Raw genomic sequence first — 27,609 nt, forward strand, 5'->3', positions numbered from 1 at the left:
GAAGTTGCGTGGATTTTTTCCTCCGGGTCCTCCGGGTTTTCCCTCCACATTTAGAAACATGCGTTTGGAGTATTTGACTGCTATGAATGTCAATACGATACGCCACTTTTGTTGGGCTATCGTTTGAGGCCAGGTCGTTCCTGAAAAAGAGCTATATAGCTCAGTGGGGCTTTACAGTTTATAGTTTAAAATACTTCACAGTATATATCAGGCTGCCTAATTTCGTGAAGTCAGCAACCGGTTTGTAGTTGTGTATGAAAAATATGTGAGGTACTACACTCCTGAAGGGTTATGTGGAACTGGATAGATAGCAATGCAGAGTCACTTGGTGTATATGGCCCCTGTCGCAGGATCAACGATGGTAGATCAGGGTAAACGACTGCCCAGTGACATTTGAATTTGCAGACGGTGCCGTTTGATAATTATAACTTGCTTATCTAAACAATGTTTAAATATAATTAAACTAAATGCACATGTAGTAGAAGTGTTGATTGTTCCAAGTGACAATGACTGACAGGTTATTTGGTGGAGCACTGCTGGGCTCTTAACCCCAATGTTACGAGATAAAAAAAACCCTAATCAGAATCAACTCAAGCTATCATCCCTTCAGAATATGTAAATAGGTACCACTTTGTCAGCACCGCTGAGTGGAAAGTCAGCAGCAGTTCCTGCCGTAGGAATGTGGAATATCCATCACGCACTACAGACCATCAATGAAGATGTGGACTGACCATTGCTCATTAGCACACGGCAAGACTGACTTTCATTTGAAAGAGTCGGCCTGTTTTTTTGACATATTTAGCACCAGCCTTGTTCCTCCTACAATTCTTTACACATCGCATGGGGAGGCATTAACTGCATTGGCCGCACATGATGCTGGCCAAAGGAATGTGCAGGTACAATGTTTTGTATGTAAAGTTTGAAATAGCAAGTATGTCTATATGGGAACGTGCAACTGTGCAATGCGGTTGGATAGGAGTGGCCAACAACCTTTTCAATGAGCCATTTTGTACTTAGTTGACAGTTTAATTCCCATAGTCACCCATTCATTTATTTAGGGCAATGCCAAGGCATGCCATCTGCTGCAAACTGAAAGGTGGAGACCGTGTTGCATAATTCCCAGGAACGTGTCAAAGGGCACAGGCTTCACAGCCCAGCTTATAATGCTCAAAATTATCCACGCAAAGCAATGCACATTCATTATCTTTGCATTGACTCTCTTGAAAATACCTACAGCGTGACAATTATTTAAACGAGATAACATTGCATTGCGCTGATATACAAAATACGTGTAAATATAATGCACTAAAATTAGTAGCGATATTAATGCATTCGTTATTGCAATTTTTTTCACGTAAAACAGAGAATATTGAGGCTCGTAAGAACAGCAGAAAACGATACCGAAGATGAAACCAGGGCAACTAAAATTAGAGCGGTCGGTCTTCACAAACACAACGTGTACACAGACAGTCCAGAATGGCTGATCACAACCGCTACTCGACAAATTTCAAGAAAAAATGTGGTATGCATCGAAACGTAATTTAAATTCGCATTAATCAATGTCGATTAATGGAAGCATGGATTTCTTCAGTAAGAAAGAGAGTGCAAATGAATTAGCTGCAGATGCTACCCGACTTACACCGGCATGCCCATAATGTGCATTGTCACATTGCTGAGACGAGTTTATAGATCAGAATGGCTGGAATCGGAGTTCCCAATGCCTTTAAAAGGGTTTCAATATTCACTTGCCTATCTCTTACATTGCCTGCACGTACATCACGGGCATCTATCGAATAACTATCATATGCTCTATGTTTTAGCATTACCATAATGTGGCTCCAAATGAGTTAATAAAGCAAACTGCTTTATAAATAACCACGGTTACTACCCCGAGCGTAACTTGGATGCATTGCCTGGACCCATTTCACTCTTAAAGCCTTTGTATGGCAATCAATTCGGTTGCATACACCGCGTCCCGCATGACGAATTGGCTGTTTTATTAGTGTGAGGCTCCTGGCGTAAGGCAGTAGTGGCAGTATGTATTACGCTGCCATAGGTACCAACTGAATACATGCATACAAGTACACAGCACAACCAAGTACGTCATAGCAAAAGCAATACATTGACAACGCGACGTATGCATAAACTATTGGTAGACGTACCCATCCGTTGAATTAAGCACTGGAGTCATTATGTACAGCAATTAGTATTATACAAATGTACCACAGCGTGGTTGAGGCTCTGACAGCAGAGGAAATAAAAATATGTGGGACTCACTCACCACATGGACAAGCATCAACTTCAAAGCTTGCAGCTTCCAGACGTGCGATGTCATGTTTGTATTGTGCCAGTGTTGGTTATGACTCTTTACAAAGCAATGACAATACACGCGTCCGTGGCGGAATATGTTGCGAATCAAACCACATGCTAATTATTGATTGCATTACGAATGAATCACTACATAATGAACAGCGTAGGTGGAGCAGTGGCGCACTGGTTAGTGTGTTGCACAATGAACCCCGGTGTTCCGAGCTTAATTCTCGGCAACGTCTAACATCAGACGTAAGTAGCGGGTGACATCTGAACTATCTCTGCCCCTTCACCAACATGCACTGATCAGCGGTGGTGAAATATGGTCAATAAATCCCAATGACCGGACAGCATAGGAAGGCCTTTATCCATTAGTGGAATAACACAAAAGAGCTTAAGTTAGAGGACTCTGATGCCCGTAAATGAAGACCACGCATACGAATACATCTAGATTTTCTGGACAAATTGGACACCACATCTGGGCCTAGGCTACTCGGTGTGCCGTCGGTGCACAGTCGAGGGATGACAGGTCCCCAAGACACAAGATGAATCGACAAATAAGGGCAAAATGAAACATGGCAATGGTGAGAGTGCAATAAAGACACCCGCCCGCTCTCCCACCCCTCCCCCGGTTTGGGGGGGGGGGGGGGCTCTTACATGCGTTGGTGACGGCGAAGCTGTTGGCCGTCTCCAAAGTTTCCACGTGCGGGATGAGTCTGAAGTTGGCGTTGGCGGTGTCGTGGAGGACGATTGCGAATCGGAATGCGCTGTTCTCCTGGTCAGCCTGGCGCGTGAAGAGGCCTCCTGCGAGCCCGGGGCGCGCGTCACGCAACCAGACGGAGACGATGAAGAGGAACCAGGCAGGGGTCAAGGAAGAGGAGCCAGAGGCCAAGGAAGAGGAGCCAGCGGCGTAGAGAAGTGGAGAATGCGTAACGCATTTACACACGCACGGAAACATGCAGACACACGCGCAGATGCGTCAATACACACGGAGGCAGCAGCAGTAAACACGTATGTAACTCAAGCAGGGTACGCATAAACGTACCACACTAGCACAGACTTGCACAAACAAACCAGCATATGTACACGCACGCATGCATGCAAACTGACACACACATGCACAAAGGCCAGTGCCTCACATGTATACACGTGCAGACGTGCAGACACAACACACAACACCAATGCACACGAATACAAAGACAAATATACCACGTATAGCTTCCACGGACTCCTGGGGTAAGTGTTATTAGCAAGCACCTATATGAAAGTCAACACAGCACACGAGGCTGGGGGTAGCTAGCACCACTCCCGGCCACCTTTATCTCCCCAGTGCTGATGTTTACATGGTACTCATTTAAGGCTGAGTCGACCTAGGGGAGGTCCAGGACTGGTTCAGATAAACGTCACTGGTGTTTGCTGTGAGCGGGAATCGAACTCGGGTCGCCGAGTTTGTAGCACTAACCGCTACACTGCCGCTCCCCAAAAAAGACAAGTACCCATACATGCATGTATACACATGCTCACAAAGCCGCACGCACAAAGACACACAGCAAATTCATGAACGCACAAACACACCGACTCAAGAGACAGATGCGCGTTATTCACAATGAATTATGCATTAACGATTTTGTTTCAATGAGACGGGCGGAGCTGTAAACCCACAAATATACTTTCAAAGGAAATATTGCAATCAATATCTCAGTGTGATCTATGGCGTATAGGTTAAGCTAAATATTAACAATTGAATAAAAAAAAATCTCATGATGTCTGTGTGTCACTGGGAAGAACATATCAGCGGCTCTGCGAGATATACCACATCGACATTGCAGTGCTCATGCTCAAACTGTCTGTGCGATGGAGCAGCAGACGATTGCAAAACAAACAACGGTGTCTGTGTCTGTATGTTAATGCATAAAACATATGTTCATGACATCAAATCTATATAATATATCTTTAAAAGGCTTGACGCGACACAAATTGACGACCAAACGCGATTGTATCTAAGGACTTATAATTTGCCGATACACATATGCATTTTGTGTGAATTAAAACCAATCCTGGCAAACCCAGAGTATTGCAATTATTGGACTGAATGTATCACGGTTGCAACCAACTAAATCTGAGACAATTTCACCCGTGTCCACATTTGGCAAAAAAAAGTACACAACAACCGGACGGTTAATAACCCACTGAATTTTGAAATCATAATTTGGCGCAACATCATTAGCATGACAAGTCATTTTCATTTTTATTGACGAGAGACAAGTGACGATACAGACGCCGTGAAGGGCGGCTCATCCGTTGCAATTCCCCTCAATGTAAGCCGTGGGGGTTATTGCGCCCACCGCTCTTTTAGGGAGAACGTTTGAGCTTAAATCGGCACGCCGTTGACTACCCACCGAAGCCGGTCATGCATAGAAAGCAAAATAAATAAATCAGCGTCGCAATTTGGTATTGCAAAAACACACACGTCCGCCTAAATATCGCATCCTTTGCATCCCACGGTGTGTGCTGCTTGTGCTGCTGCTGCGTTCAGCACCCCGGCCTCTTGCTTTCTCGCTAAGCCCGCTAAGCCCGCTACTGCTGCGTACAGCATTGACCTACGGCGAGCGCACATCTGCTCGGCTATGCATTGGGTCGTGGCTGACAGCAGAGCGCCAGGGTGGGCTGTGAACCTGCTTAATAGCATATTATTAATTATCCATCTCTCCCGAGCCCCGACGTGTGTGGACACGCTTATCACGGCCAATATGCTGGGGAATGTTGCACGGTAAACCGATTAAGAAAATTGAAACGTAAAACAACGGGACCGTACGTGATTAATATCGGTATTTCTGGGTTGTGCGAATGTGTGTGTGTGTGGGCGTGTGTGTGTCCATTGTGCGTATTCGGTGCGTGCATTCGTCACGCTGATCGCGTAAAGGATTGCAGGAGATCATAAGAGTGGAAGGGGTTTGTCCGTGGAAATTGACGGATGGCCATCCGAACAACCATTGTCAATGAATTGTACGTTGAAGAATCTACGCGTACGCCCGCGCATAATGGAACGCATGTGGTTAAAAAAAGCAATTGCCTGAAGACTCTGACGTGGGAAGGATTGATGTGAAAATAGGTGATTAATCCGTAATTTGTGGGCACTCTTTGTAGATCACAGCGGGCCGCGGATGACTGAGCCTGCGATGTGTATGTGTGTTTAGAGCCAGGCTCGGAACACAGCGCGCAGACCAATAATGTAATGAGTCGTGTGTTGTAGAGCTAAGCAGTGATGATGGACAAAGCAGGCGTGGGGAAATTATCAACATTTGGGCGTCACTCTGATGCAGCCAAGAGCCTGGCCGTTAAAGTGTTGCAGTCGTGTTTCTGTCCGGGTGTGAGTATATGCACTCTGCGTCTCGTAATATATCGCAAGCCATGCAAAACAAATAAACACACACGCAGCCACACACGGAACGGAGACGCGTGTTTGCAGACATAACGGCAGGTGTAACGTTAACGATGGTTTGTAGACGTGGTATATATGAACACTTTTAGGTAGTGTAAGAAAGACAATGAAGACGTATACGCTCATGAATAGCAAGAGAGATTGAGAAACGGTGGCCACGTTTTGTATGAAGAATATCACAAGCGTGTATTCTGCACGGGCCATGGGTGCTAATCCCAGCGCATTCGCGTTGCCGTGAGTGCACGCATCCCACACGACAACAATGTCTCGCGTACGTCACTATTTTGCAATAAACGACGGCGAGAAAGTGAGCTCACAATGACCCACCACCTCCATTGTCATGCACCTGGCTCTCCACGCAACGCGTGTGTTATTAATACGCATTCATTATCCACGGTGGTTATTTTTTTTTATATATATTCCATGAGAGTGCAATGCGGTTTGCAGTGCAGCCTGTAACGGGGTGGAGGGGAGGGAGGGTGCGCGTCTGCTGGGACATTGAGACTTATTCCGAAACAAAGGGATACACACACACGGCTATGGATGAGACCCTACAGTACTGGTACAAGCATGATTCGCACAATGCAAAGCTAGTACTTTGACACGCGAACGTTCGTGTACTGCCACGTGGCACGGAGAAAGCCCGAGATGCACACATGCGCTTTTGGGGGGAGGTGGGTTCTGGAACACATGTACAGCGACACCCAGATCAGCCTATAGCCCGAAACCATACGTTTTAATATTATTCAAATAAAAGTGCCGTTAGCGAGCACCTATCAAGGCCAGCACTGCGCACTCGGGAGTGGGTGTTTAGAACCACGCCTTGGCCTCCCAAGTGACGATGTTTTTTACGCACCGCAGCAGATACTCAATTAGACGATCCGTGCGGCTGTGTGAGCGACACGGGGTCTGTGGCTGTGTGTGGCTATGTGTGAGTGGAACGGGTTGTGTGGCTGTGTTTCAGTGGAACGGGGTGTGTGGCTATGTGTGAGTGAAACGGTGTGTGTGGCTATGTGTGAGTGGAACGGGGTGTGTGGCTGTGAGTGGAACGGAGTGTGTGGCTGTGTGTGTGGAACGGGGTGTGTGGCTGTGTGTGATCGGCACGGGTGTGTGGCTATGTGTGACTGTGTGTGAGTGGAATGGGATGCATGGCTGTGTGTGAGCGCGCGACCCGTAGACGCCATGCACCACACATTATAACACACACAAATACATATATACATACGGGCACACACAACGACAGATGCACTGCACTGACCTATTTGAACGTTGTTGGGGAAAGCGGCCAGGGCCACCCCGATGCACCCGCACGAAACGAGAATCAGAATCCATAGGGAGGGAGCCAAGGTCCCGGTCGGGTCTCGTCGCGTCCCCATGCGTCTCATGTTGATGCCGACGATCCACTCAGCATCGGGTGGACCACCGCACGGCGAGTAAGAGTGTGTGCGCGCGCGTGTGCGCCTGTAAAGAAGAGCAGAAACGGTGGCTCTTTGCTCGGCTTCAATCCTCGTAGAGTGGAACCGTTGCGCGCGTGTGGGTCCGTGGAGAGGGGTAATTCACTCGGAGCTCCACGCTCTGAGCTTCTGTCAGCTGCCGTTGTCACCTTGCCGTCCGCTTGCTCTCCGTAATATTTGCTGCTGCTACTAATATTACTGCTGTTATTGTTAATCTTGTCGCTGCTGCTGCTGTAACCTCTCTTCCGTGCCGTCCGTCTTTGAGTTCTTCGGTCCCAGCTGGCGTTGAGACGCCTCGCCGGGGCTGTTCTCGTCGCTCCGGGGGCTTGGAACCACCACCACCACCCCCTCCCACCTCCCAGCCTCCCAGCCCAACACACACACACACAGAAAATAAAAGAAATAAAATCAAATAAATGCTCTCGGTCTCCCCCCACCCCCAGCCGCCAGCTCCCAGCGCTACCCCGTGGGTTCCCGCAAACACAAATCCACAATCCCACCTCCGCCTTGGAACGAGCTCGGAAGGCGGAGAGAGAAAAAGGGGGATGAGAGGAGTGAGGGAGGGGGGCGCGGGGTGATGTTGGTGGTGGGAGGGGATGAAAAGGGGACCGTGTGGGGGGTCAGAGGGGGACTGGGCTGTTGAAGTCCGGGGTGTGAAGTTCGGGGGGAAGCTATGGCTCTTCGGTGGGTTGGGAAGTATGTGGGTGGGTAATCAGGAATATGGTCGGGGATGAGTCGTACAGGTGAGTGATGGGGGGGGGGTTAGTGGGTGAGTGGGGTGGGACAGTACAGGTAATTAGGGTGGGGGTTCAGGTAGGTGGTCGTGAAGAGTCTCAGAGGTGGATTGAACGTGGGGAGGTGAGGACGCGGGACTGCGAGAGAGCGCCGGGGGTTGCAACAGAGAGCAGCCTCCGAGAAAATCACCCGCAGCGAGCGCTCCCACACCAGATGCGATACGAGGTCTCGTGTCCGCCTCGCCGTCCTTCGGTCTTGTCTGGCTCTCTCTGTCTCAACGCGTCTCCGCCTAGTCGTTGCCCGTGTTCGTCTATCCACCACAAAGGCGCGCCAGCCTTCCTCTGCTGCTCCGCTATCTCCCCTCCTCTGGCGAAACCCTCCCCTCGCCGCCGCTTCTTTTCCGCCGTTCCTTTCCCTCCGTCGTCTGCGCTTTCCCCCACCCACCGCGGTGCCGGTTCCTCCTCCGCGTCCTCCTAGCGCGGCGCTAACCCCAGCACGAGCCTCGCCTCCCTTCGCTGTGGCATCAGCAGCGACGCGGACCTGATGCGACTGCTGATCCATTTCCTCCAGCAGTCGCCATGGCAACACCTCCTCCTCCTGCTGCTGCCACCACAGCTCCCTCCTCCCCCACGCCCTGTCCGGCGCGGATGCGCTCTGAATGCCCGAGCGTGCGCGCACGGGGTGTGCGGCTGTGTGGCTATGTGAGTGTGTGGAGCTATGTGTGAGTGTGTGGCTATGTGTGTGTGGCTATGTGTGAGTGTGTGGCTATGTGTGTGTGTGTGGCTATGTGAGTATGTGGAGCTATGTGTGAGTGTGTGGCTATGTGTGTGTGTGGAGCTATGCGAGTGTGTGGAGCTATGTGTGAGTGTGTGGCTATGTGTGAGTGTGTGGCTGTGTGTGTGGAGCTATGTGTGTGTGTGGCTATGTGAGTGTGTGGAGCTATGTGTGAGTGTGTGGCTATGTGTATGTGGAGCTATGTGTGAGTGTGTGGCTATGTGTGAGTGTATCTATGTGAGTGTGTGTGGCTATGTGAGTGTGTGTGGCTATGTGTGAGTGTGGCTATGTGTGTGTGGCTGTGTGTGAGTGTGTGGAGCTTTGTGTGTGTGACTATGTATGAGTGTAGCTATGTGTGAGTGTGTGGCTATGTGAGCGTGTGGCTATGTGTGTGTGTGGCTGTGTGTGAGTGTGGCTATGTGTGAGTGTGGCTGTGTGTGAGTGTGGCTATGTGTGAGTGTGTGGAGCTATGTGTGTGAGTGTGGCTGTGTGTGAGTGTGGCTATGTGTGAGTGTGTGGAGCTATGCGTGTGAGTGTGGCTGTGTGTGAGTGTAGCTATGTGTGCGTGTAGCTATGTGTGTGTGGCTATGTGTGAGTGTGTGGCTATGTGTGAGTGTGTGGCTGTGTGAGTGTGTGGAGCTATGTGTGAGAGTGTGGCTATGTGTGTGGCTATGTGAGTGTGTGGAGCTATGTGTGAGTGTGTGGCTATGTGTGAGTGTGGCTATGTGTGAGTGTGTGGAGTTATGTGTGTGAGTGTGGCTGTGTGTGAGTGTAGCTATGTGTGTGTGTGTGGCTATGTGTGAATGTGTGTGGCTATGTGTGATTGTGTGGCTGTGTGTGTATGTAGCTATGTGTGAGTGTAGCTATGTGTGAGTGTGTGGCTATGTGTGTGAGTGTGTGGCTATGTGTGAGTGTGGCTATGTGTGAGTGTGTGGCTATGTGTGAGTGTGTGGCTGTGTGAGTGTGTGGCTATGTGAGTGTGTGTAGCTATGTGTGAGTGTGTAGCTATGTGTGAGTGTAGCTATGTGTGCGTGTGTGGTTATGTGTGTGTGTGGCTGTGTGTGAGTGTGTGGCTATGTGGGGAGCGGTTGTGTAGTGGTTAGCGCGCTGCGCTATGAACCCAACGAGCCGGGTTCGATTCCCGTTCAAGGCCAATACCAGTGACAATTATCTGAACCAGTCCCGGGCCCTCCCCTAGGTCGACTCAGCATTAAATGAGTACCTGGTACGGTGTGTAAACATCGCTACTGGGGAGACAAAGGCGGTCAAGCGTGGTGCTGGCCACCCACCCCCACGTGTACCGTTGCGGCCTTCATAGGTGCTCGCTAACAGCACTTGCCCCTACAGTCTGTTAAGGCTATACGGGGGATCTTTGATTGTGGCTATGTGTGAGTGTGTGGCTATGTGAGTGTGTGACTATGCGAGTGTGTGGCTGTCCGCGCACGGAATATGTGCTTGTGCTTTGTTGAAGACTCCACACAAACACCATTCCAGCAAGACACATGATAGAATACACGCGCGCGAACCGCTATCCATGATTTGAGTGCTAGTTTTGTAATGTGTAGCTTGACTAAAAAACGCGATTACTTTTGTAGCATGAATATATAAGTAATATCGATTGAGTACTATGTACATTCGCACATAACGAATACTGTTATATATGTATCAATGCGTATGCATATGAACACTATTTAAATGTTCGTTACAAAAGTTGGTGGCTTGCATGAGATTAGTTTATAGAATAATTCATTGACCCTCGTCTGTGGCACGCGATGTTTCGAATAGGCGCTACTTTGATCAGCACGTACACAGATTATCAGATCTTCTCCAGCAGCAACAGCGGCGCATTAAACGAGCATGCGAATGCTTTGCATTTAATGCGAGTTACTCTGTGCGGCTGTGGATCAGCACGTATTCGCAATGATGTGCGGTTCAGAAGCTTTGATGTTATTGCTAATGTCCGTGAGAGTATCCTTCGTGTTGTGTTCGATTCATACGAGCGTGATAAGGTATCTTAAAGCAGCTTAAAAAACAAATAACAAAACTCCTGAATTATTTCTCGGACATCAATGAACACACGTGCCAACATTTATTAATCAATTCTAGATTTGAAGCTTTCGTGACTGCAAGGATTCATATTCTTAGGTTTTTTTCGGTAAAGTCACGTAGGTAAAAAATTTTAATTAATAAAAGTAAAAAAAATCACGACGTTTCGGAAGCAACACAATTTTTTACCTACGTGACTTTACCGAAAAAACCTAAGAATATGAATATTTATTAATCACCAAACTGGCAACAATAACAACACTCAGCGGATCATGAAGGCTAGCGGTTTCACGTTTGCATCACCACCACCACCGTCTCGCTCCGTGTGAAAGGACAAATGCTATGGCGGGCACTGACATTTATATGTCCATTGCTAATGAGATTGAAAATTAACCTCGAAGGTCATCCTAATAATCAACGGAGACATCGCCCTGATCTCAATGCGTGTGTCGCTCGTCTCTTTCTCTTCATCCTCTCGCGCAAAATAATAATCATGATAATACTTCAACATCCATAACAAGATCAGGCTCACCAAATTGAATTGCTGGGAGTTTATCGGCTGCACCGTAGACACGCGCGCGTGTGTTATTGTATATCGTTGTTGTTGTTGTTGTGTGTGTTATTATGTGTGTGTTGTGTGTTTTTGTGGGGGTTGTTGTGTATTGGCGTGTGTGTTGCTGTGTATTGGTGTGTTTGTTGTACATTGGTGTGTGTGTTGTTGTGTATTGTTGTTGTGTGTATTGTTGTGTGTTGTTGAGTATTGCTGTATATGTTGTTGTTGTGATTTGTGTGTGTGAATTGTTGCGTATTGTTGTGTAAGCGTTGTTTTTCCAGCGTGTTGCGCAATTTGGGCTAACGGACGCACGCTCGCCGCAGCTCCCCGGGAGAGATCGTCCGGATAGGCGACGAAACTGATTTGTGGTCATCATAGCGAGAGACGTGTAGGAATTACAGAAGGATATAGCTGTGATCCCAGCACCCGGGAAGCTGAACGCGCGGCGCTGGGTTTACTTGGTCACCTGCGCGCGTATCCCGACAAAACGGCAATGGGTGGCGCTGCAGACCACGGCGGGGCTCCCGCTTGTTCTTTACCCCCGCGGCTGTCCGCGGGCGTGCATTGCTCAAAGCCGCTCTGATCGCACGCGGCGCGTCTTGCGGCGGAGAGGATGTCGCGGTGCAATGGGCGTCGCAGTTAAGTCGCAGTCCAGGGCGTTCGATAGATAGCACGATCTCTTGCCGCGGCGGAAATGTGTACACCGCTGTTCGAGTCGGTAAAGTGTGGACAACTCTCGTCATCGTCAGAGACGTCAGGCAAAGCGTGGGAGAGTCGACCAAAACCACTCTCCAGACGGGCTGTCTACGGCTGCCTCTAGTGGAGGACCTTCCAGCAGCAGTGACGTGAGAAAGTGAGAGCCGGACTGCGCCTTTACGTTTTACCTCTGTAAGTTTACCCATTGTCTGCAGCGAGATGTATTAACCCCACACAGCCAATCGCAGAAGAGGTGGTCCTAGATCGCTCGGAGGGTGGGGGGGAACCTAATCAGAATGTATTTTAGGGGGGGACCCTTTAGATTAGATGTATTAATTCCAGTTGAAATGACAAAATATAAGTATTGAATATTTTTTTTCCTGCCGTGAGAAAGTGTTACACGTAGTTGGAGTGGTGCACATGGATACATAAGTGTTTGTCCTTGTGCACCAGTTGCAATATTACGCAGTTGTTTTTTTGCCGACGTTATGTTTCCCGTGCTGTGATCGCTGTGCAATACTTTTTTTTGCATTTCACAGAGATTATCCGTTGCTTTGGGAGAATGCTGCTGTATAAACACCGCGGGTGTGTCTTTCAGGTGTTTTAGGGCTCCGCATCTTCAAACTCCAAACATCGTTTCTGTGATATAAGCCCGTGAATTGGGAGCTGCATACACTAATCGTTAGTAGCACTGCCCTGAAAGGTAACAACACGTGTATGCATATACGTTATTCGCGAGGGATACGTCCCGAAGATGCTCGTGAATAGTACATTTCGCGGATAATGATATTGCCCTTTTTAATTAAGGACTTTAAATGCATACATACGCTATTAAATGCATGGACATTTTCATAACAAAACATGGTGAATAAAAATGTAATCTTAAATATTCTAAATACATATTAAAGTATCTCATCACTTTATCTCATCACTTTCCTTCTCTCTCTCTCGATGCAGTCGTTTAGAGTTCCCGATGCGATTCGCGGATAGCCAAAACCGTGGGCTACAAGTTTGTGAATAACGAGGGGATACTGTTATAAAATTGCCCTTCTTCAGGAGGATCTTGCCAAGTTACGGTAGAAGGGGGTGATGGTTACTATGTACAATTCCGGTTGAATATTTTGCAGGTCATTTTTTTTTATTTGGCATCATTTGGGCCACGACACCAACTCACACAATAGCCTGCCCACTCTTCCGATCGATGTCACAGGATATTTCACGTCCATTGTGAAGCAGTTGGCGCGTCGTGTTTTTTTGTGTGATTCGTAATTCATGGTCTCAAGATTTGAGCTCATGTCAACCTGAGGATGCTGGATGGTAATATCCAGCAATGGTAATCGTTGGTAACCATTGAAAAGTCCGTAAGATTCCTCTCCAAAAATAACACCGGTGCAGTGCTGACGCAATCATACACTTTGTAACGTTTCATTTGCCTGAAACCTGTATTTTAATTGGCTGTGTTTGGTGGAGGAGGGTTCACGACAAACATTTTTACATAATCGAACCCCACCAAAAAAAACACAATTATGAATCACAATATTGGTCGTGAAAGTGTACGTATAACGTGGGTATATTTGCAGTGATTTACACCCGCAGTATTAATCCAGACAGTCGTTCGATCGGAGCCGTCCACCTCTGCAACAAGCGGCGTACTGGACATCTGTGAAAAATAGCTTCATAGCTCATCGGATTCCTCCAGTATACATATCTCATAGCCACGAGGCTATGAGATATTTGGCCATTGCAAGATACATCACCTTATACATACATAGACACACGCATATATATAGTTCCTTTAAGAGCAGTGTCATTGACGAACGGATCGAGTGTTTATTATTTGTGCCTATGCTACACTGCCAATGCAATCACAAAAAAACATTGCGTTTATTGTCCGAAGGCAATATCTGCCATTCTGTCATTAGCTCTGCCCCGGCAATTGCAATTCCTTGCAGCGACACTTCCCTCCAATGTGCTCTTATTAATAGCTTTGATTAAAACAGAATAACGATTAATTATACATGTACAGTGCGTACCGCACGCAGGCATGCTTTCCGCCGAGCCATTTCCCACAACTGCTTAAGTACTATTTCTGTAAGGAATTGCCAAGGCAATGCCATCTGCCGTAAAGTGGACATTACAGAGAATGTAACACCATTCGCGATACTAGTACGTCGAGTTTCAGTGTCAAAACGCAACCAAGCAAGACGACTTCGCCCCAATGTAGTGATGGAATAAATCATTTTCGGGGGATAACCGAAGGCAGCGGGGACGAGGGGTGGGGGATTAAGGGGTCGGGGGAGGGGGGCTATCATTGTGCTGTCTCACATAAGGAGGGGGGGGCTGGCCCTCGAGACACAGATACAGAAACGGTCAAACAGATGCCTCAAATGATAAATGTTGTGGATTCACTTTTCAGACACACCGGTGGGCTGAAGAAGTAACAAATTGGCGTTTTGTTAACGTGACAGATTTTGTACTGATTCGCCGTGTCGGGTGGTGGAGGGTTGCGACGCATTTATACTTACGTGATCTAACCCAAAAGCTTTTATTATGAAAGATGTCTAATAAGAGACTGTTGGGGCAAATATTGTTAGCGAGCACCTATGAAGGCGAGCACCTTATGAAGACTTGCACGGTACGTGATGGGGTCGGTGTCCAGCACCATGCCAGGCCACCTTTGTCTCTCCAGTGCTCATATTTACGACACGCTTCACCAGTGTAGATACATGGAGACAAACATGCATGTGCGGAGAGACACAGAGATCGATAGAGCAGCATACTGACACGTACTGATGCAATGCAATGTGTTGCGTTTTACAGTATATGTAAACTCGGATGCGGCTCTGGTGTAATTGTCCACGCAGTCGACTTTCAATCCACAGGTTGATAGTTCTATCTCCCGGCGAGGCAGTTGAAACTACGGACAAGTTTATTCACTACTATAGGAAAAAATTAGCTTGAAACCAGCTCCTCTCAGATGAGGTGTGGGGGGTAGTTGGACTGTTGTATGGGCCACAGTGTAGACACCAAGCTAATGGCCTCATCGTGTGGAAGTGGGAACTCAACACATATAGCTTCCAGAGGCAGACTTGGCAGCAGTGAACACTGCTGTGTTGATGAGTCCCGATGAGGACGAAACCGGTCGAGTTTTCTATCACCGCCTATCACTGTTGCTCTCAGTCGGTCACATTCATCCAAAGAGGACAATAGGACCACAATGCACTTCTTCCAGAACTGCTGATGGTTTTTTGCATGCTTATCAAAATGTTGTGTGGCTTTTACACGTCTCTGCGTGTCGTTATTCTGCTGTGGCAGGTCTGTCTCGTGATTTCCAGAGTTGTGCAATAGAATGGGATTCTATTGTTGTTCATTTAACTTGGAAACCTAACTTTATCCAATGTGTCGCATGTAGCAAAGGGAGTGTACCCTCTGTCTCAGTGACGTATACCTTTTGTTTCAAACATGAATGTGTAATGTACTTATATAAAAAAAAACGTGAGGGAAACTGCCGTGATTAAACTACCCTAACCCTAAGATATAAATACCCCCCTTAAAAATGTACCTTATGACTGCGTCATTTTGTTTTATTTTCCGATAACACATTCCTGCGGAGGGAGCTGGTAGGTACGTTGGGTTGCTCGGTCAATGGCCAGAGTCAACGGCGGCATGGTGTATTCCGCAAATATGGCCGACTGTGAGGGCGGGCACAAGCCGGCGTGAGTAAGTTAAACGTTGAGTTTTATAAGGGCACCACGGGGTGACCAGCCCCTCCCCACCCATTCCCACCCTCCCCACCCAGCCCCTCCCCACCCTCCCCTCCCCATCCAGATCCTCCCCACCCAGCCCCTCCCCACCCTCCCCTCTCCACCCAGCCCCACCCCTCCTATTTTTGGATGCACGACGGACGGACAGACACAATAATCCCCTGTGGGCTGGTGTAACCAGGAGGTTCCTACCAGTATGAATTATTTTATATTAGTGGTATCTGGAGAGAAGCGAATTATGTTTTGTCACCAGACAGGGGTGAGTGGCTGGGTGTTCCACGTAAATTTTTACGTTGGGCTGAGTGGTCCTTGGGCCAAACAAGTTTGAGAAACTGCTCTAGAGGAGGAGCTCTCTTGAGCTGTCTCCACGAGAGGGAGATATTTGGAGCTCCCTCCAGTGGCGATCCTTCTGTCCAGACGGAGCGTTAGCAAGTAATTGCAGGGCTGCACTTAAAAATGTTTTAATCAAGAGCGAATTATACACTTACAACATTTTACCTCAAGTTGGCCGTAACTTGAAAGCAACAGAGCCAGCTCATACAGAATGAACTGGTCATTATCAAATGTAACCCATATGAATGACAATTATAACTGACACATGTTGAGAATAAAAAAATCCCCCAAAATATTTGATAGTTTTTATGATCAATGCAGAGTGCATGGAGTACCGTCCAACTAACCTATTACCTTGCTGGTAAAAGACTGCTTAATATTTCATTGATCTTACAGCAGTGTCCATTTCAAGATCCACGGGCCACTGGCGGCCCCTGGTGGCCTTTAGTGCGGCCACTGACGTGCAGCCCCCGACACAATACACAACATGTGAAAACGCCCCTCATCATCATCATGCTGTCAATTTCCAATGGTTTCAAATGTGTTGCGGTCCTCACACTGATGTCTTCACGGCGAAAGTGGCCCCCTTCTGAAAATTTGTGAAGAACACTGCTCTACATCTTTCATTAAACTGTCCTCCCTTCAGCTGTGCAGTCAGGTGAGTTGTTTATTGTGTGTATCTATCAAAATACTCGTTCTTGGAACAGCGCCTCAACGAAAATGAATGCGTATTCGAGGGAAACACCTTAAAACCACAGCTTAATACGTATACGTACGGCAGCAGAACCGAGAGCAAATAGGGCAGCAAAAAATGTATACCTAGGCAATTGAAGGCAGATCTGGATAAAAATAAAATGAATAGGTGATCAAGAGCAGGATGGGTTGTTTTTTTTTAATGAAAAGCAGTACAGATCGCGCCTGGAGAGGAAAGTTTTCAATCAGTGCACATTGCCAGCAATGCCACACGAATCAGAAAGGCGGATGCAGACGAACAAAATGGAACAATATTTTAAAAAGTGTACAAAGCAGCGTATATAGATGCGTGCTTAGAGTTACGCGAAGAGAAACATAAATGCACGGACCTCAGGCGCATCGTATCGACTGTTGTACAGGTGGGAGCCAGGGCATCGTTAGAGTGGACGATGGCTGATGGAAGATACAGGTGATTGATGAGACAGCCTGGTGGTAGCAGCCGAAGGAAACGATGTGCCCAAAACTACGACCAATACAGAGGCGCAAGTGAACAGATCGCCTTATGCACGGCGAGCGAAATGGATAGTTGAATCTACAGGACCACAAGGGATGGTCATGGAGTAGGGAGACCTCCATGCAGCAGTGGATAAACAACGGCTGATAGTGGTGATACCACTTAAGAGCCCTGACGAATTCCATCGTAGGTAAAGCACATGTGATATGTTCCGAATGTCATGATGTTCAGTCAGAAACTTATTTTTTAATCTCCGAAACATATTTCCTCTTCGTCCTATCCAACCCCGCTTCCAGAAACATTGCAAATTTAATTGCTCAGCAAAACGTCCCATACCTGACCAAAGCTTAACATCTCTGCAGCTAATCCCCGGGCTCGTCTCTCGCCCTGCCTCGCACGGTGGCCACCAAAAATCCTCTTTTCTATAGGCTACGCGTATTCGCTCATCTACAAGATTGTGATTATCTGGAACGCTGCTGCGAGGTTCCTTCACTCGGACAAATGAAGCAAAGCGACAGCCTCACTCGGCCACGTGTGTATCAAAACCCCTTACTGTCTTAAAGAGCCCAACCTTGATCCCACTCCTCTTGATCTCGTCTCCTTTCATTTAGAAAACAAACATTACCATGTACCTCTTCACATTTCTGTGATATCTTCATGCTGACAGGTTGATTCTTCTGCGCGCCCTCTATTACCACGTGGAAAAGTTGTGTTTATTATCAGTATTTATCATCCAAATGCACAGTTTGTATCCGTATATGAATAAAATCATGTGTTCTCCGTGGTACATGACTGCTTCCAATTACGCATTGCTCTAATTTATGTTCCTGACTGTTGAGATTGTATCACAACTCTTCATCTGGAATGTGAATTAGTAATAAGTAACAGTGTATTCCTTTGTCATGTCACTGCTGGTTGAGGGTTGTTTGACCATACTTAACCGTACTGGGTAGTGCAGGGGATCCAATTCAGATATCACTCCACGCTGGTGCTCGCTTTGGCTGGGAATCTTTATATGAGACCTTTTGGGGAAAGTACTATTAGCGAGCACCTATGAAGGCCGGCACTGCACACTAGGGGGTGGGTGGCCATCACCACGCCCGATCGCATTTGACTCCCTAATGGCGATGTTTACACATCGCATCATTTGAGGCTGAGTCGACCTAGGGGAGGCTCAGGACCGGTTCAAATAATCATTACTGGTGCTGACCGTGAGCGGGATTCGAACTCGAGTGGCCGGGTTCATAAAGCAGCGCGCTAACTGCTACACCACCGCTACACTACTCTGCACACACACACGCGCATGTGTACCATCGGACACTCTCAAAGTAATTTAGCCTGTTAGATGTAACAATGTATCGTCAAGAGGCGAACTTTTAATTTCACCGAATGCAATACAAAGAGTATAGTGTACGTGTATTAAATCCTAATCAATCATAATTAATTAAAATAATATTTAAATGTAAATCAAGGACAATGCATTTCGTTTTTCAAGTTTTCCCAATAGTTGCACAATGAACACGTGACCTCCAAGACTATCTCTTGTGGGTATTCCTGCACCATGAAGCTCTGACCTCTGGGTCTCCAGAAACACAAATGTCTGTTTCAGTAACTCGCCCTCCTGCATCTTGCACTCGTTGCAACAAATTCGACTTAATTCGATCTACAATGCTTGCTAGTTACAGTCTTGTTACGCAAACGTCCAAGTTGTTTATGAAACTCCTACAATCCACCGCAGTTACATATTCACGATAATACGCTTGACGAACGATGTTACAGACTGCGCGATATACACCAGGAAATGGACTGCTCGTTGAATACCTATTTGAGACAATGACCTCAGCAATGTTCTTCATCACCACAGGCATTTCATTAGCACTCCTGACGGCTTTCCATGTATGTTCTACCTCCCTGTTCTAGTGGCGTTGCAGGAACCTTAACACGTGCGCTCTGTTTGTGCTGCAAAGTGTCCCGAAAGCATTACGGTTCTGCTGTAGATTCACGAAGTCAAGAGCCAATATCATGTTCGGTACGCTGGAGAGCTGAGGAGTTGCAGCAGTGACACTATAACCGCAGCCTTTGGGCGCAGGGAGCCATCCCCCAACATCCTCTGTAGCCCCACGTCACGGTTCAACTGGCGTGCACGCTTCCCACTAGGCTCACACCTCATTGGCACTCCATCCAAACGTACTCAGCGGAGAGCACCATCCTCTTAACTTAACACACGCAGCCCCCGCGAGCATTGGCCCTTCCCATAGCCAGGATTGGTCCGTGCAATTTCACATGGCTTTTTTGTTGTTGTTTTGCGCTGCACTTAAATTTCACGGAGCTAATGAGATTGGCTTGGATTCCACCAACGTCAAGGTTGGATGTACAACTTACAGGCGATTGCAAAGCAAGCCGTGAGATGCGTTAACAAATCAGAGCAAGATTGCAATTTGGAACCTCAGATTAAAATTGTTGTCGTCGTCGTCGTCCCATGTGAGTTTAAGTGACAGTTGTTGACAGATCTGAGAGTTACGACTGCGTGGTCTCCAAAGCAGATGTCTGTTTGCTCAATTTCCTCCAATTTCTCACCCTGGCCACCACCTCCTATTCTCCCACTCATATGTGTGCCCCCCCCCCTCATCATTACTGTTATCAATTATTCCCGACCTCTTCAATACATATTTCAGCATTTTGGATACTTCGTTTAAATATGCGTTTGTGCTGCCAAGAACATCAGTGGTAGTATACTGTTCATCTTCTTGGTTCTTTCGGTAAAGTCACGTAGAAGGGAAATAATAAAATAATACAAATAAAACATAAAATAATTATCACGACGTTTCGGCCACAACGCAAGCAGCCGTCCTCAGGTGAAGAACAGGTCTGTCGGAAAGACAGCGTCTGAATGAACACTACCAGGCTTGGCAGCGTATATTTAAGCTGAGTTGGAGGGTGAAGAGCGCCTTGACAAAGGAATTTGCATATCAAGAGGCATTTAGCGTATTTATGGGAAATGCAGATATGGGATTAGTCACTACTTGTGGAATGCGTAGGAGGTGGGCGGGGGGGGTTTCAAAGTCATATTATGCCCGTGCATTATGCCGGATTAGCAGCATCAAAGGGAGGGAGTAGGGTTAGCATTAATAAAGGGAAGGAATGTTAATAGTATGGAGCTGCAGCAACTAAATTCCTCTTGATATGCAAATTCCTTTGTCAAGGCGCTCTTCCCCCTTCATTCCAGCTTATATATACGCTGCCAAGCCTGGTGGTGTTCATTCAGACACTGTCTTTCCGACAGACCTGTTCTTCACCTGAGGACGGCTGCTTGCGTTGTGGCCGAAACGTCGTGAGAATTATTTTATTGTTAAATTTTTACTATTTTATTATTTCCCTTCTACGTGACTTTACCGAAAGAACCAAGAAGATTAATCACTGCAGTCACGAAAGCTTTAAATCGAAAAGTATACTGTTCGTTTAACACGTAGGATTTCGCGACCAAAATTCATGATAAAGATTTTTACAGGTAGGAACAACAGGTTCCACACTGCCCACCAGGGATTATTTATCTGTCTGTCGTGCATATTTGTCTGTCGTGCACGAATGCGCTGTCCATCCAAGTTCCTACCTGCCCACTCCGAAGGAACGTGTTGAGTTAGATCGCATTATTTATAAATGTGTCGGAACCCTCCACTACCCGACACTTTTTTACTGATTGGCCATGTCGGGTGGTGGAGGGTTACGACACATTTGTAAATGACGCGATCTAAACCAAAACCCTTTATTATGAGTAGCATGCTATTGTTGAGATAATTGCTCTGATCATAGTTATAGGTGCATACATGCAATTAATTCCTCCTGCCACTGCTGGACAGAAGGACCTTCACTCGAGGGAGCGCTAGAGAGACCCTCCAGAGTGTATTTGGCCTACTCTTCCACGCCGGCCAGAAGTGTAAAAAATGTAGAGTACCCACACTTTACCCCATTATACCTGCCGATTGACTGTGACATGCCCCATTTATACTGTTGGGTTGACAGAGGTGGGACGTTTATGAAACTTGTGCCACTGTTGAACTGCCAGTGCCCGGAGAACGATCTGGCGACTTCTGGACGGCAATTGACCATTGCACCACAGCAGCAAAACGAGAGTTGTGAACGGTGTTACAATCTCAAGCTGGGTCCACTCCATGGCACCTACGGCTGGCTGCCCGAGGTGGTACCACCTTCGCTATGCGCTGTTCAGGTTGGTCCAGATGTGTTGTGACCCCACAAATAGCTGACCCCTAAAATGTGTTTCCCTTTGATTATTCAACTCTATTTAAGACCCATTGGTATACAAACATATTAAGTTTTAGTGAATTAAATAGGGGTCACAAGATATATCGACCACCCTGGAAAAGCCTCTGCCACTCACAAATGGCAGAGGCTTCTTCAGGATTCTCGGGGTTAGTATGTATGACAATCTCAGAGCCAGAATAAGGTTCCTTTGGGACACTAATGGTTCAGCGTTAATGACAAAAGGTCACAGAGACAGACTACGTTTCATGTCGGCTCTTTCAGGATTCATTGGTGAGAGACAAAGGCTCAGAGCCATACTGGTTACTTTGTGTTTATAGATTAAAGCTTTAATGGAGCACCACATTGGCAATTACACGTTTGCCAATTAAAACTTCACCGATACTGCAACGATACTAAATACACAGTGAATACCACAGTGGCTACAAAGAAACTAACATAAAAAAATAAGGCCAATTATGCTATCTCTGGATGAAATATGAAACCCAGCACAGAACTTTGCTCGAATGGAAATGGACATGTCTGATATGCCAGACGCAATGCAGTTCAAGGCATGGATTATGATGCAGGCTCGGATGTGAGAGGGAAGAATGCATTGTTGGGACGCGGAGATGCTCTGGTTAATCGCATTTACAAACCTAGAGCACTAAGAGCACCTGGGTTTGTAAGTTAGTCAGCCGACGAGAATACCTACTATAATGACCCAGGAATGTCCTTAATGCTCGTGACGTCACTCCACATAGACCAGCTCCCCTCATGACGTCACTCCACATCGAGCAGCCCCCCTCATTAATATTCATGAGCAGGTGACGTCCTCCAAATGGACACCCTCTCCATTCATAATAATTAGCGGCTGACGTCACTCCACATGGGGGGCCGAGGCGCCTCCTCACCCCTCCTCGGCGTCAACTTACAACCCTCACTGCAAAGGCAGAGCCTTCACGTCACGCGATCTCCGTAACGCTATTGAGACATCAAAGTAAAAAGGACGTCATGATGAACAAGGGGTTATTACCTTAAAATTAAATAGGTCTGTGTCACCGCGCCCTGACAAATTGCACACGCATTAATGCAATGAATATCACGTCGCGGTCTGCTTTTCGCTTGCAAGTTTCAGATTTATTGCAATACACCCGTCCTTGGACAGGCAAAATGCTTGTGTAGAAGAATATCCAAACAAACCTGTAAAAGGGACTTTCCAGCACTGTTAGGTGAACTCCACATTTTATTCCTAACTCACATTAAGCGCATCACAGCATCATCATTATAATCACTATCAGCATCAGACCCAGATTCAGTAGCAGCAACGTGCAACCACCACACATTCTGCCTTCCTCTTACGTCGCTGGCTTCTGCAGCCCCCTCGACCTAGCAGCGTCAGAGCCAATTACCCAGGCACACTCTCGTTATGAATGGCCTCCCACCAATCGGGTAAGCATTCTTCTTATATAATCACCCCACCCGTTAGTTGGCATGCACCTGTCTCAAACAAGGCAATCCCACAGGAGGAGGCTGTGAGTGGGGAAAAAACCCAGCGCCTTTCGCTTCTCTTACAATAGAACCAATTGTGATTGCTGGACGGTAGAACGATGTAACAAGTGCACGACTACCCTGTTACAAACCCCCTGGTGGCTGGCAGAGTGTAGGGAAGAGGCCTTTGACAAATATGCTGAGGAGAGGCTCTCTCGAGCACTCTCTAGTGGTGACCCTCCTACCGGCAGTGCCGCGAAAATGCAATTGCAGCGGTGCACCTTTACCTTACAAGAAAAAATATGAATTAACATTTTAAATTATAACCAAGGTAAAGCAGGCCTTAAATTAATACGTGATGTTGTTTTGTTATAATAAAATAACGTAGTCTGTAATGGTTTTAAAGTCAACTGATGCAAACTTTATTTGAAGCTTTCGTGACTGCATGAATTGCTCTTTGGTTCTTTCAGTAAAGTCAAGTAAAAATAAAATAAAATGAATAATAATAGAATACGACATTTCGATTGCAACAAAAGCAACCGTCATCAAGTTTCGATTGCAACACAAGCAGTCGTCATCAGGTAGAACTAAATTTGAGAGACAAAACACAGACACGGAGACACACAGACACACAAGCAGAGAGAGACAACACAGATACACTCTGTTGTGTGTCTCTCTATGTGTGTCTCTGTGTTCTCTCTCTCTGCTTGTGTGTCTGTCTGTGTGTCTCCGTGTCTGTGTTTTGTCTCTCAAATTTAGTTCTACCTGATGACGACTGCTTGTGTTGCAATCGAAACGCCGTACTCTATTATTTAATTTATTTTATTTCTACGTGACTCAACTGAAACATTTGTAGAAAGCGCCTCTGTAATTGTTTTCCAATATGTGATGTTGGTTAATAATGTAATGTGAGGGTACACCTGGGTGATTAAGTGGTCAAACCTGATTGATAATGATTGACTACCGGTCCCAGCCCATAACCAATGGGGAGAGTAGGGGCGTGGCCCTGACGTAATGCGAAGGTTACACCTGGAAGAAGATGATTGGCTCTGCTGGCTTCAGCCACAGCCAATGGGGGACGAGTTAGGGGCGTGGTCCTGGGACCGTAGGACAGAGGTCGCAAACGGATTTTAATTCCTTACCCGTACCCGGCCACACCAAGGTCGCAAACGGGAACCCGTACCCGGCCGTAGCCGGCCGGGTACGGGTAGGGTACGGGTATCAGGTACCCGATTGCGACCTCTGGGATGAAGCCATGTTGCAGGCGCGGGTGGGTTGATTCTAGGAACTTGAATTGTGAGAAGAGACAAGACGTTGGGAAATGAGTGACAAACAGTTACTCACCAGTGACTCACGGCCTACCCGTACCCGGCCGCACCAGGGTCGCAAATGGGTACCAAGTACGGGTAGCCGGGTATCGGGTAGGGTACGGGAATCAGGTACCCGGTTGCGACCTCTGCCGTAGGATGGGATCTGGAAGATTCCAGGGAGGTTACCCAGGATTGGCTGAGAGGCACCACGTGACCCAAGGATAAAAGGGGTGGAGACGGGCAACACGTGGTCAGAGCTGGAACGAACAAAGGGGGGAGCCACGCTGGAGCGCGAGGTCCAGAGCCTGCCACGTGGCAGCGGTATCCCTCCCTCTCACGCTGTCTGCCAACAGGATGAAGGAGCTACAGAGCAGAGGAGCCAGTACGATGACAGCTGTGGAAGAAAGTTAATAAAGAACACTGATTTCAGAAGTTGCCTCTGCGACCTTTATTACAATAGCATTATTGTCACAGGATCACTGTGACAATAATGTAGTTTGTTTACCTTTCCTATACGTTGCACTCCTATTGTGTTGTTTTGTATTGTTTGTTTTTAAACGTTCTGACCTGCCCCTATTGGACATCTGTGAAAAAGAGCTGTATAGCTAACCGGATTCCTCCAGTATAAATACATGTTCAAATTCTGAAAATAAGTATCACTTTGTGGAAAGTCAGCAGTCTTTGTGATCCTAGCTCCTGCCATTGAGATGTGTAATTGACACCACTCACTGGCACAGGGTTACGTGCTGAAATCAAAACCACATCACACTCATCAGGGCCGGGAAACACTCTTGTTTCGTTTGTAAAATCAAATTTATGCATTTGTATATGGTGTACGCACCGTAATAATACACACCTTCAAGGTAGATGTCACAGTGGACTATATAATGCATGGTGCAAACCGGTTTAAAGTAAAACACGTAAACTTTAATAGCAGGGAGAATTCCTCATGGCACTATTCGTTCCTTAATACCGCTCGGTGCAGTGCATCCATTTTATTTCGCCTTTTCAGCTTAATTTCACGCACCATGGAAGTTACATTCATTGTGTACAAAACAAATTAGTTCTGAGCATAGATTGATTGAGAACTGCTATCTCGATGGGTATAGGAAGTTAGAGCGGACAATGAACCAAATATATATATTTTTTTACTTTAGACATATGGGCTAAGTCCCTGTTTTTGCTGTGGATGAAATTAGTTTGATCCATTTAAGTATTACGATAATAAATGATATTCTAATTCCAATGGGTATTTCTAAACACCGTTATAAAAACCCAGCTCTGAAAACAGTGGCATTGGCAGTCCCTCCCTCATCTTCCTCTTTTTATTCTTCTCCTTTCGTACGGCTGCTGATGTAGATGCAGAGCAATAAGTACAATTTCACATTCAGGTGGTCAAGCCCATATAACCATGTCAGGAGTGTATCTCCTTCGTATTTGGGGATCGGGCATTGCGTCGTTATGTGTTGTAGGTCTGTTCTGGATGACCTCAGTTGCACATTGGATAGTTTTTATTTATTTTCTATTTGTGCATTCTGCGGAGGATGATGTGTTCCAGAAGTTTATAGGTCGTATCCATTGTTGAGGGTGAGCTGGCTTGTCACCCATGTCTGTCTGTATGTTGAACTTCTTTTGTGCTGTACGTAGCGAACCGCGCAAATCGGAGGTGCGGAGAAATTACAACAAACTAAACACAAAAAGCAATTCTAAAGAAATGAGCCTTCAACCTAGATTTAAAATTGTACGTCTCTAGTGGCTTCCTAATATATTGTAAGGAAGAGCATTCCAGAAGGCTGTAAATACAAACTATCAGCATCTGAAAGCGTGCGAGGCAGTGACCGTCTTTGTTCGACGGCTAGACAAAACGCCGATGCTGCCAGGATGACCGGAGTTCGCATTATTGTTTGTGCTCCTTGACGCGATCAACAAGGTATTGTGGTTAATTTGTTGCAGGTACTTTTGTGTGTAATGAATGCGACCTCGTAAAATAGACGCTCAGTCACATATTGGTCAGCATCGTTCATGTCGGGCGTAGTGTTTTGAGGCAGAGAATGGTCCTAGCGAGCCGTCCTCCACTGTTGCTGATCATCTGTCATCACGTCCCATCTGCTGCAGATGTCTCAGCATCATTCCTCCCTCTCTGTTCCAGTGCCTCCTCCTCCTTCCCCCCTCCTACGCTTATCCACCTTCACCTCGGTGCCTCTTTCCTTCCCCGAGCGTTGCCGTTTTTGCTTTTGGCTGGATGGCCGTTTTTGTGGCCTCTCGTGAGCAATGGCAACAGTACATTCTGGTGAAAATTAGGAAAGTATTGCTTCTGCCACTCCAGTAGGTGCAATCGCAACTTGCAAATTCTCATCAAAACGTGTCTTTCTTCCAGCAAGTTTCCATTTGGAAACAGGACGTGATAATTAACTACAATGTAGTGGTCCCTTGGCCCCCAAAAAAACGCGACTTTCGTGGGATATTCTCTCATATGGGGTCACGCACTGCACTGGTACATTTTACAGAGTTCATGGTTAAAAGTGGACAGGCTGCCCTGGTTAATACTCTGGATGTATTAGCCTGCCAATCTGACAGAATACGTAAGTTGACCTATGCGAGGTCCAGGACGTGTGTGTGTGTGAGAGTGTCACTCCTTTTGTGTCCAAATCCTAAGGCTTGAAATTAAAAGCACATTTGCAATAACATTGCAGAAAAAAACGCCTTTCTTAAGCATGTCTTTATTAATCTAGGTAAGTAATTGCAGCCACGGACACGAATATTTTATATTTGTTTAATCTTACATTAAACAATAATTGATTAAACAGCCTAAGAGTCATGCTTTTTAATCTGGTAGTTATTCTTATTACACACATTTGTGAATGTATTTCAAATCTGTTGCTTCCAGCTATGGAGTTTAATGCTCGAATGAACTTAAGAGAAGCAGTCAATTTGTCTTGTGTAGAGAAAATTTCAAATATCAACACTTCATGTAATTAAAACGCATAGAGTATGTTAGCATTGCTACGACAAACGAAACTCAACTTAGAAGCAATGCCTTACCTCTTGTGGGGTAGTGTCGCGGAGTGGCATGAACCAAACAGCATGGACATATCCTAATATCAGTGCTTGTCAATTATTGTTTAATGACTGATTATTCCAAAAATTAGCAACAACAAAAACACCATACTCAAACTTTGTTTTGCATTAATCTACTGCACTTGTTGTTACTGTTCCAATACAACTAACAATCAGTAC

At 46.6% G+C, this 27,609-nt stretch overlaps 1 protein-coding gene across 3 annotated transcripts in view; it reads right to left on the reverse strand.

Annotated features, from left to right (window-relative positions):
* LOC144936104 (glutamate receptor 2-like) overlaps positions 1–8,497 on the reverse strand; it is a 225,519-nt gene extending 217,022 nt beyond the window's left edge. The window contains exons 1-2 of one of the 3 annotated variants that reach the window (XM_078862957.1): positions 7,011–8,497; positions 2,968–3,114 (exon numbers count right to left, since the gene is read on the reverse strand). In XM_078862957.1, coding sequence (XP_078719083.1) covers positions 2,968–3,114; positions 7,011–7,137 — 274 coding nt within the window. In that variant the 5' untranslated portion in view covers positions 7,138–8,497. The remainder of the gene's footprint in view (positions 1–2,967; positions 3,115–7,010) is intronic. The other 2 variants (XM_078862956.1, XM_078862955.1) reach the window with 2 other exon arrangements.
* Positions 8,498–27,609: the final 19,112 nt, after the last annotated feature.

The sequence above is a fragment of the Lampetra fluviatilis genome, chromosome 15 (assembly GCF_964198595.1).
Source record: "Lampetra fluviatilis chromosome 15, kcLamFluv1.1, whole genome shotgun sequence".
NCBI classification, from domain to species: domain Eukaryota; kingdom Metazoa; phylum Chordata; class Hyperoartia; order Petromyzontiformes; family Petromyzontidae; genus Lampetra; species Lampetra fluviatilis.